This window comes from Xenopus laevis, chromosome 1S, assembly GCF_017654675.1.
Source record: "Xenopus laevis strain J_2021 chromosome 1S, Xenopus_laevis_v10.1, whole genome shotgun sequence".
Taxonomy (NCBI): Eukaryota; Metazoa; Chordata; class Amphibia; order Anura; family Pipidae; genus Xenopus; species Xenopus laevis.
Window position 1 is genome coordinate 91,193,542 of NC_054372.1, and position 12,198 is coordinate 91,205,739.

The 12,198-nt window shown below is 37.2% G+C and overlaps 1 protein-coding gene across 1 annotated transcript in view; it reads right to left on the bottom strand.

The window, feature by feature from the left end:
* The window catches only part of LOC108706208 (G-protein coupled receptor 54), a 51,798-nt gene that overhangs the window by 3,546 nt on the left and 36,054 nt on the right, over positions 1-12,198 (bottom strand). Inside the window, exon 3 of the mRNA XM_018242812.2 lies at positions 4,007-4,142. Coding sequence (XP_018098301.2) covers positions 4,007-4,142 — 136 coding nt within the window. The remainder of the gene's footprint in view (positions 1-4,006; positions 4,143-12,198) is intronic.

The window sequence follows — 12,198 nt, forward strand, 5'->3', positions numbered from 1 at the left end:
TACAAATATTTACCCCCACTGTTGAGAAGAATATAAGCCCTGCTCCTAGTCAGTGCACTGTTGTTCTGAAAAAAGAAAAATTAATTTGTGATCTAATTATGGGATGCATGGAAGGGAAATATCAGTGCTCCACAGACATTCTACCTCCAGAATCCAGGAATGAGTGAGATTGGCTTGAGCGAGCTACTATTACTAATTAATATGGATTGCATGACTGGGACCAATCAACGTTATCTCTAAGCCAAAGGCAAAAGGGGCTGCAAAACACCACTGGAGAAGCACATGTGCATTGTACGTTTAGTTAAATATAATCCACCAGTCAATATTGGATTTTTGCCAGAGAATGTTCAGATAAGTGTTTTTAAACCAAAACCACCTGCTAGTGACATTAGGATTCTGGCTGAATGAGTGCTTTCAGGGGCTTTTCACTGGCTAAAAAATGCACACATGGACAATAGACCTTGTGAATGGTATTGGTAGAGCTAGCTTGTGTCTTCAAAACCAGCACCCAACAAACACTTAAAGGAAAAGTAACACCAGAAAATGAAAGTGTATTAAAGTAATGAAAATATAATGTACTAATTGTGCTGGACTTGTACAACTGGCCTCCATTCAAAGCTGAATGTGATCCATTGTGTATCTTGTGCTTGAATGGCTGCCCCCATAGTTGCACAGCAGCTTGTTTAAATAAACTATTGTAGTTTTTCTGAAGCAATCACAACAGTTTTACCAGTGCAGGACAACAGTACATTATATTGTAATTCCTTTAAAACACTTTCATTTTTTGGCATTACAGTTCCTTTAACCCACCGCTGAAACAATGCAACTCTTGTACAGTATTTGCAACTGCTGCATATTAGTAACAGCTGGAAATTTGCATATGTGCCTCATGCTACACACAAAGCATTGCCTTTAAAATTGCATGTTTCTGATCATAACTCCTTAGATGAGGATTAAGGTCTCTAATTTCTGTTTTTTAGTCAGTGCCATTAATTAATTAGAAGAATTAATGGACAACATACTGTATGAGAAAAGAGGGTTTACAACTATTTTGTTTTAAAGTTTTTAATAACGTGTTTTGAATATATCATTACAGGTATGGGATATGTTATCTGGAAACCCGTTATCCAGAAAGATTTGAATTATGGAAAATATATCTCCCATCTACTCCATTTTGTCCAAATAATATAAATTTAAAACATGATTTCCTTTTTCTTTGTAACAATAAAACAGTACCTTTTACATGATCCAAACTAAGCAGAAATGGCCTATTGAATTTATTTAATGTTTACCTGATTTTCTAAAAGACAAGGTATGAAGATCCAAATTATGGAAAGATCAATTATCCAGAAAACCCCAGGTTCCAAGCATTCTGAATAACAGATCCCATACCTGTACCATATTTAGAAGTTGTAAACAATATAAGCTTTTATGGTAGATTTGTCCAGTATTATTATAATCTCAATTATGGGTGGGTTTTTTTTTGCATATTTGAAACACGCTTGGGAAAAAATATTGAGTGCACCTGGCCAAATGAGGCATGTAAATATCTTCTGTTCATGAGCTAATTTACTCTATTATATTCTGCCTGGATGGACCCGCAAGTGTGTTCAAATAGGCATTTTAGCCCAGTCATCCAAATATGCATTTCAAGTAATAGAAATATTAATATTCAGCAGATCTGAGAGCCCATAAAATATGTTCTTTTGAAAAAAATATTTGTTTGTGATGCATTTGTTGTATTTTTGGTTTGTTTTACAGTATTTAGTACTGGACACTATCTACTGTTGTGATACCAAAATCTATATATATTTAGGTTGGTATCAGCATGTGTATCTTTTTATATATATATCTGTGCACTGAACCCTATTCCATCCCCATTTTTCCTACATGGTACCAGTTTCTTTAACAACCACCCAGGCAGCTGTCTGTCTAAGTACCCAGAATAATTATTTAGATTAGGTAGTATTAGGGTAGATTACTGGAGCTCACTGCAGGAGGTGAGTGTTAGTGGTAAGTTAAGTAGTCGAGCAGTTGAGACTTCAACGGGGAGAGATAGAGAGGGACAAGTGTCCTGACGGTACTTCACCCAGTTAGGGACCCACTGGAAGAGGAGCTAGGTGGGATAGGAACTAGTGTCTCAGATGCAAGGCTGACCATGGTGCTGAAAGTCTTTGAAGTTATATTGTCCTTAACTTGAAGGAGGAAGCAGGGAAGGTAGGCAGTAGGCTGGGGCCATGGGCCTGGGAAATTGTAAGTATATTTTTGGGGAAATCTGTATGGAATGTAATAAGTTGGAACTGAATTCAACAGCAGTGTTATGTGAACCTCCAGTTTATTTACAGCTAAAGTGTGTAGTGAAAGTCCCCTGTACTGGTGGTTGATACTCAGCCAATTATCCCAGGAAGGTACAGGACACCACTTTACAATCATGCTGACACTAAATTCCCCCCACCACCAAAGATTGACCAAGAGACTAGTCTATTGTTGGACTGTGAATAATGGTGAATTAGAGACATTCAGTTGTGGCCTCCATAATTATTTGCAATTCTTCAACAGTCTCAGAGATAAAAGAGTTTGCATCCCTAAGTGCTCTACCACCTATGGTAAGTGATTTCATAAATTACCTCAATATCTTCTCAAGCCAGGGCTCCCATGCATCCATCCACCATGTACTTTGTATACAATACCTCTAAATACTACTTTGTAGGCATCCACAACTATGCTGGAATTCTGGGAAGTAAATTGCATTATGGGTAATAAATATAGCAGACTGCATGCTGAACATACTTTTTTTTACTATTGTTTTAATGATGAAAAATCTATATTTTTGTTACTTAACAAGGCAAACATGGAAATTGAAGAGAATTAGATTACCAGCACATAGATAATCTGCATAATGTACTTCTGGTTATTTGCATTCAAAGTGGCAACATCCTTTGAATCACAATAACCAAATATTAACATAATATACAATTAATAGGAAATTCTGGAATGCGGAGCTCAGACTAGGTTAGTCTCTCCTCTACCTTTCAAAGTACTGGCTGGTTTTCCTTTCCATGTCTATTTCACTGGTGTTTGAGAAGGAATTGTAAACACTTTCTTAATCTGTTCAATTATGTATTTTTCTACAGGTACTTTATTGTTGGCAGAATTAGAATGAACCTGTAGCCAATTAGAGCAGCAGAATGTTCACATCACAGAGATTAACAGTCAATTGCCAAATGCAAAAAAAAAAAGAAACAAAATATTTCCATAAAATGAATGTCTGCATGACATGACTAATTATTTTATTGAAGTGAAGACACTTAATTATAGCATATTTCATTTACATTCATTTCTCATAAGACTAAGAAAATGTAGAGAGATACTGCTTTTAACAACTATAGGGGCATATTTACTATGGGTCGAATATTGAGGGATAATTAACCCTTGATATTCGGCCGTCGAAGTAAAATCCGAAGATATTCGAAGTCGAAGGATTTACCGCAATTCGTTCATTCGAACGATCGTAGGAAAAATCGTTAGATCCCCATAGGCTAACATTGTACGTCGGTAGGTTTTAGGTGGAGAAGTAGGTGGTCGAGCTATCGAATGGTCGAATAGTCAAATGATTTTTAGTTCGAATCGTTTGATTCAAAGTCGTAGTCGAAGGTCGAAGTAGCCAATTCGATGGACGAAGTAGCCAAAAAAAACCATTCCAAGTTTTTTTCCTTCTAAACCTTCACTCGAGCTAAGTAAATGTGCCCCATAGTCAATGCAAATCAAAAAGCCTTGTATGTTTTGGCAAACCAGTGTATGTAATTAAATAGGTTGTTTTCTTCCCAAAAAATTCTACTCCCATGAAGCAGGTCTTAATAAATGTGTGATTTACAATTAAAATTGCAAGGCGGTAAATTATTTAATATGATTACATTGTGAAATGAGATTTTGTTATTCTCTTATTTTAGATTCTGTTAATGCGTTTGATTATATAACATCTAAAGTATTATATCGAGTCACTTACCAATCCAGATTCCCATACTAACTGCTGCAGCTACACGTGGTGTTCTTTGACGCAGAGACTGCAATGGATACACAGTGACATACCAACGATCCACACTCATAGCTGTCAGAGTGACACAGGTGGCTTGTACTGACACCTAAGAAGGTACAATAGGTATGCATTCAATTAAAGATAAATGTGTTGCCCAGTTGAAACAATTACAATTTGTTTTATTATGATAGAAGTTTCAGAGATTTCCTGTTCTAAAGCCACATCTTTATAATGTCAATATGCTCCCAACGGTAACTCATTGTTTGGTTTAGTGAAGATCAAAACTCTACATTGCTGGCACCCTTACAATAACCCCAGTCATTTACTAGACTTTTATCAACGGCAACGGATCTATCCCTTCACACAGTGAAGTTAGACTTAGAACTAAAAGTCACTGTTAGAACTCAAAGCCACAGAACCTGGTTCCATGGCACTGTAATCCCTGATTTCCTGAGAGGCTTCTATGCAACATGGCTCCATATATCTCCAGGTCACATTTTTCATGATTTATTAAACCCAGTTGGTGTTAAAAGCTTGAATAAAAAAGCATCAAATCCGAAAAAGTCTCAGGTTTCGGGCATCAAATCCGAAAAAGTCTCAGGTTTCGGGCATCAAATCCGAAAAAGTCTCAGGTTTTGGGCATCAAATCCGAAAAAGTCTCAGGTTTTGGGCATCAAATCCGAAAAAGTCTCAGGTTTTGGGCATCAAATCCGAAAAAGTCTCAGGTTTTGGGCATCAAATCTGAAAAAGTCTCAGGTTTTGGGTATCAAATTTTAAAAAGTTTTCGTCAGAAAATCCAAAAAATTGGTAAGATTCTGATTTTTTTCACGATTTTTTTTCACTTTTTTGTGCGCACCACAACTTGTGTACGCTAGCCTCAAAATTTGTGTGCTTAGAGGGAACATTGCACCCAACCAGCACTAACAAATAGTTAGGTCAATGTACAAGGTACTTAGATAAAATTCAAATTGTTGGGAACCTATGCCATGTTTGCATTTTAACAAATCTACCCAGGGCAGCCATCAGGGGGGGACAGGGGGGAGAGTTGTAGGGGGCCCGAGGGTAAGGGGGCCTCGGCGACGCCACACTTACTTGATTATCCGGGCCCCCCATCTTTCTGAGAGCTGCTGACTTCGGGAAGGCATGGACGTTTAAGGGGCCCTGGCCACCAATTTTCTTATAATGTGGGAGGGGGGGGCCTGGCCACCAATTTTTTTTTCTCATGTGGAGTCCTAGCCACCAATATTTTTTAATGGGGGGCCCTGGCCACAAATGTTTTTTTATGGGGGGCCCTGACCACCAATATCTTTTTATTTTTTATTAACATGTGGGAACCCTAGCCACCAATATTTTTTTTTGTTTTTTTACTGTGTGGTGGGGAGGGCTGACCTGTAGGTGGGGCTTGCGGTGGGTGCAGCCCAGGGGGCCCAGGAAACTTTGTCGTATGGGGCCCTGCGATTTCTGATTGCGGTCCTGAATCTACCCCATGGTGCCACATATTAAGAGACACAGGAGAAAGGTGGCTTTGTATGGTCTATGTGGATATTGCAGTACAATTGGTTTACTAGGGCTTTACTGGATTTATTTTTTTCTATATCAATTTCTCCCCACTGCTAAAGGCATGCTTATGTTGCAGAGCATTCTGCTGTGATTTAATTTACACCCACCAGCAGAGCCTTTAGAAATAATGAGCATACAAGGTTGCTGAATGTGACTGCATTGTATGAAGATACCAACATGTATGCTTTAATAACAGTATATTCCCCCCTTATTGATATAGACCTTGAATTCACCTGCTTCACGAGTGGGTACCCTACATACAAGCTTGAAAAATGGTACACCAGTGTGTACAGAGGTGCTTCGGTCCATGGGCCATCTTATTACTGATTCCCTTGTGTTCCTGTGTAAATTAATACTCTTGATAAAATCTGAGGCAGTTTAGAATAATAATGCGCTCATAATGCGCTCAACTGCCAATGTTCTTAACTGGAAATTCAAATTTATTTGTCCATGTCCTCAATCATACTTAATTCTCTAAATTTAAATTCAGGGAGTAGATTGAGAACTCCATAGGGCTATAGTTGCTTCAATTTCTGTTCAAAGCGAGCATCCCTAAGCAGAGCAAGCAATCAATAGGGTACCCTGATGCTCATTTACAAAAATGATGCAGAGACTCTGAACAAATTCACACTGGAATGAAAAGATTTGGAACTATGCCATGAAATTACTTCTAGTTGGCTAAAAGATTTTTTTCTATGAATTTAGATGAGGCCTGTTCTCCAAGTAGTGATTTCTGAATGTGGTATTTGACATTCTTATCTTTTAAATAGATTTTATTAACATTTTTAGAAGTACAAAATGTCAGCTGCATCATTTAAACAAAGTCTAAAAACATAGCAAATATTTTTAAATCGACTGGGAGAATGAGTTTCTATCTTTCAGAAAAGCGTAGGGATAGCAGGGCTCCCAAACAATTAGGAATTTATTGAGTTTTTCCTGTAGAATGCTAGATCATTTTCACTGACCACGATCCAACTTAGTTAGATATAGGAATGGTTGTACTGTTCCAATATTTCACAATAGTTATTTTAGTGGCAAGTTCTCCTGTAAATTCTCCTGTAAAAATAAAAGAAAAAACTAAGCTGTGTGAGTAGAATTTGGCAGGGTATTTATATTTGTTCTATATTGAAATGGAGTGAGCATGGAAAGGATTGATAGTGTTAGGACGTGAAAGATTAGGAGTCCATATAAGAGAACAAGGGGAGATGCATACCATTAAATAATCTTGTTTAGTGGTACGCATAGTTTTCCAAGGAACCCTAAGGTGTTTGTCTGCCCATAAGAACATAAAAATCTTACCCTGCACGGCTTTGGTATTTGACATTTATTTAATCTATTTTTTCTTAAGCTATTGTGTTAGACTTACTGTATTTAAGTGTTACTTCTAAAACATGAAAAATGTAGGTAGAAAGTAGGGATGCAAATAATAAATTTTTTTTGGGATTTGTCCAAATACTGAGAACTCCACAAAAGATTTGGCAGACTGTATACAGTTGATAAACTGCTGTGCCAGTGAATGTAAATATACATTTGGATACTTTTGAGTATCCCTATATGTGTCATTTGTGTGCCATTTAGAATCCAGACATGTATCAAAGAACCACTTCATGCAGAAGGTCGGAATAATTTCTCCTTTTAGTAAGCCATGTGTCCATGGCAATAACATATTCTGTTAGATGAAGAAAGTGTGGGGGAGGGAGGTATAAAAGGAAAAAAATCAACATGCAGAAAGGAATAGGAACAAAATAGATTCATAGAGGAAGATGATTTTGTAGAAGAGAAGTATGGATGTACATTCACAAAGGCACAGAGTCTGCTGAACAAGCACAAGGAAAATCTAAAGTGTGAGTGAAGCACAATCTTAATGTCACCCCATGATGCTTTTAGATATCATAGATATTGGGATATCTGCACAATATTGGACAAGGTCCTCCCAGTGGCGTAACTAGATGTTGCTGGGCCCCACAGCAAATTAATTTTAGGGCCCCCAACATATCCATTGTTTGTCCTGTTTTACCAATATATGTTCAAATTGCTCATCAATGAGAACCTCATGGGGCCCCCTGTACCTCCTGGGCCCCCCTGCAGCCGCAGGGTCTGCTTCCTCTGTAGTTATGCCCCTGGGTCCTCCCCTTCCTCTATTGCCTCCTCCCTGCCCATTTAATTTCAAACATTTACATTACATTACTGAATTTCTGCAATATCTACAGAGATAAAAATCCAGACAAATTGGAAAGGTCTAAATTATATGAAATGTTTGTCAGACACTGTCTGTCTTATTTATATTTGCTTAAAATATATTTGCTTCTTTTAATTATTTGTTCACATATGTATAATGGTCATTTATGTAAGAGAAGGCAGTGTGTAAAATGCAAAAACAGGTGCTATTGGAATTTTTTTTGCTATTTGAACACTGAATTCCTTGTTACTCAAAGCACAGAGACCTGTGTCTGTCTTAAAGTAAACAAACCCGTTGGCCTTCATCAGTGCTGCACTCATGAGGGGGCAGAAGAGAGTAGGAACACTGGAACCCCCCCCCATGCCCCTTAACTTATGGCGCAGCAAAGGGAGCAGACTTTAGTGGAGCCCAGGGCTTACAGCCTGTCCCTATAGCAAGCGACAAGTACATGGCTGGCCTATGCCTGACCAAATTGAACTCTGCTTACATTTTCTATTCACAAGGTGCAGAGCACAGGCAGACGTGGGGCACAAGCAGTGTCGGACTGGCCCACCGGGATACCAGGAAAACTCCCGGTGGGCCCAGGTGTCAGTGGGCCCTCATGCTGCTAAACTTTTGGCCTATTTCACGGCCATTCTCTATTTCTATGAGAACAAAGTGGGTAAATAGTGGGTAAATAGTAATAATAATTATAGTATGTAAAGAAAAGAGAGTAGGAGAACAGAGGTTGAGTGAGGAGAGGAAGAAAATAGTACTGAGGGTGGGCCCCTGGTCTAAAAACTTTTGGTGGGCCCCTGGTCTGAGGTTTATTGGTGGGCCCCTGGTGTCCCAGTCCCACACTGGGCACAAGTGCTTGATGAGTGAGCACTAAGCTGTGTGCTCTTGCACTTATGTAAATGACCCATTATGTTTTCTTTATAGTAGAAATGTTAAGCTTAGTCCACTGCTAACATACAGGTATTATCTGTTATCTGGAAACCTGTTGTCCAGAAAGCTCTGAATTATGGAAAGGCTGCTTCCCATAGACTAGATTATAAACAAATCATCCACATTCTTTTTAAAAAAAATCCTTTTTCTCTGTAATAATAAAACAGTATCTTGTACTTAATCCAAACTAAGATATAATGAATTCTTATTGTAAGTAAAAATCATCTTATTGGGTTTATATAAAGTTTATTTGATTTAAGGTATGAAAATCCAAATTACAGAAAGATCCTTTATTCAGAAAACCCCAGGTCCCAAGCATTCTGGATAACAGGTCCCATACCTGTACCTGTTTTCTATAGACACATTTGTATTTCAGTTCAATTGTTTTCAGGTAGTACACCAGCAATAATGATTTTTTTAGAGCATTTTATTTTTTATTATTTTAATATTAGCATCTAATGTATCAGTTGTACCAGCTGCATTTAACAAAGCTCAGTGGGTATGTTTTGTAGGGCTGTATTGAAGATATGTGGCTGCTAATTTGTCAAATTGTAACATGTAGGTGAAAGTTTAAATCTACAGCATGTCTTAGAAAAAAAGTAAAAAAACAAAAAGCAATTAAAAAAGACAATAAGGGTCAAGTACAACTATTTGTCCTAGTTACTGAAATGGATGGGGTAACTACAAATATTAAAGGCATAGAAAGCCTGAAACATTTCTGGAATAAAAACCTTAACTAATCATTAATGGGAGGCTTGATAATTGCAAAGTTAACATAGAAAGTGCTAGCTGTGCTACTTAATGTGGGAAATTAGATTTTTTGTACCTAAGTATATTTCTTTTTATTTATAATTGTAACGGGCCTTTCAAATAACAGTATACTCCATAGGTCCTCTTGGGTTGGTTTATTTTGTTCAATTACTACTGTATGAAGTGATTTATATCAAAGTCAGTCAAGCAAAGGTTGGCCATGTTATTTCAATACTTGCAGACTTTTTTTTTTATTAAAGATATTTTTTCATTAGAGAGTGCAGAATTTGGAATGCACTGCCCATATTTATAATGCATTACATATATGTATCCTGAGTACAATTCTATGTATACTGGCATTATCTCTGTAATTACCGTGGAGGGAATATTAACGGTATTCCAATCTAACTTTGAAATGTGCCATTAAAATAAAATAATTGTATGTGTTGTGCATAGTGCTGTTTTATCAACTTTTTTTTTACAGTGGCCTTTATTTGCAGTTTTTCTTTGTAATTTTAACTAGGACACTGCCTTTATTAAAATCCATGTACTAATCAGCTGTTTCTTTGCGTTGGTCTGCTTTAGCCCTCTGAACCTTCTTTATCAGTTCATTAATTAAGTACAACTCCACTTTCTAATTACCACCTAAGGTAAAAGTGCCATTATTCAGTTATTAACATTTTCAGCCAGGCTAGTTTATCAATATTAAGGATAATAGTAAGAGTATGTTCTAGAAAATGGCAATGTTCTAAAATAAGTAGTAATTACAATGGATTTATAGAGTATAGCTCACATAAAAAAAAATGTAGTTGCTTTTTTAAGTAGTAGGGATGCACCGACTCCAGGATTGGGTTTGGGATTCAGTCAACATTCGTCTTTTTGCAGCAGGATTCAAGTGCTTGGCCAAACCGAATCACGTGACTTTTTGTCACACAAAGTCAAAGGGGCAGATTTACTAAAGGGCAAAGTGAAGTCGCTAACGAAAATTCACCAGAAGTCCTATCAGCAAGGACATCACCAACCAACAGGCTTAGAGGACAATTTGCTAGCGAAAGAGACCGTCGCTATGGTAGTCTTGAGCCATATCGCAAGACGAATTTTCGCTCAGGTGAGCAATCGTTACTCTGCAACTTCACTAAAGTGTGAATTTTACAGAATGTTACCTTTGACCTGAATCTACAACCTCCTCAATCTTATGTCAGTGACATCATATCCTGTATGCTGGGAAGTCATAAAAGCTCTAAAAAAACTTGGGGTGTAACTACAGCTGCAGGGGGCCCAGGATGTATAGGAGGCCCCATAAGGCCCTAAATAATGAGCCATTTAAATATATACTGGTAAAGCAATACAACCTCTGGATATTTAGGGGGCACTAAAATGAATTTGCTGTGGGGTACAATAACATCTAGTTATGCCACTGTACAAAATGATGGCGTTTTTTCATATTTTGAATCGGAATTGCCTTCAAAAGTTCTAACTATTAAAGATTTTTGTGTTAACATTTTTTCCCAACCATTTGAGGGGCATGCCACATTTGTTTTAAGGTGGGCTCATATCTAGGGCATTAGAGGATCTCTTTTGTCTTTATTTTGCTTCCTTGGACATTTGTAATAATAAGTGGCCACTTCAAGCATTTGCACCATCTCTAATAAAGATGTCTAAACGACTTATATGTACACGCCCTATTCAAATTGACGTAAGTGTACTAGCAAAGTTTCGCTAGGCAGAAATGAACATTAGCGGAAGTTCACTATGAAATGCTCACAGTGACGAATTAACGCTAGCAAAACTTCGCCAGCGTTCGGCTGCAGAGACACAACTTTACACAATTCTAGTGAATTATTGTAGTAGTAGCTAATTTGCGCCTGGCAAAGGGGTGCGAAGTGTGGCAAAGATGTCTTTAATTCCATCTATTTACTACTGCTATAATTAAATATTTTTAGGGAAATTAATCTTTGCAAATGAAGCAATCGCTTTTCCATTTACTAATTTTGCCTTCTTGATTGCTGCTTTAGAACACCTGTAGTATCTGTTCCCTCTGACTAGTTGTTTTTTTTAAATACTTCTCTTATCCTCTATTAACGTCCTTACAGCTGAGTTAAGCTGCCTATATTAACAAGATATTAACAATTCTTACACTGTTAATATCACAAAATGTATCCTGAGAAGTCTCTGCTGTCTGGCCCAGGTCATAGATTGTAAATCCCACCCACCCCCCAGTAAATTACAGCTAAATTTCCTTTTTAGTATTAGCATTACAAGGAGAGCCCCTAAATTTCTTATTCTTATCTAGATTATTTGGAAAGTTCATGTTGTTTGTTGCAACTTCTAGTAACAGGTCCCGTGGTGTATTTTATATAACGCCATGAAAAACTGTTTTTGCACAATGAATCAGAATGTAATTGTAAGAAACGCTTCTAAATATATTAATTAAAAATATTCAGTGGTTTCAAAGTCATTTGTTGATGTACAGTACTTGCACTTGAATGCAGCATCTGTTAGAAAACAAAAAGGTATAAACAAATAATATTTCAACTGTAATTACAAGTTGCTGAAAATGTTCAACTAATGCATATTGTAATTTGCTTAGAGTGACATTTTTTTCATTAAGCGAAAACAATTTTTGTTAAGATTACCATTATTTCCAATTTCAAATATAGGGCTAGTCACTAAGGAATCCTATTTCACCCCTAATGGTACATACATTGGCAATTTATTGCAGGCCCCCGGTTAACAGATTACGAAT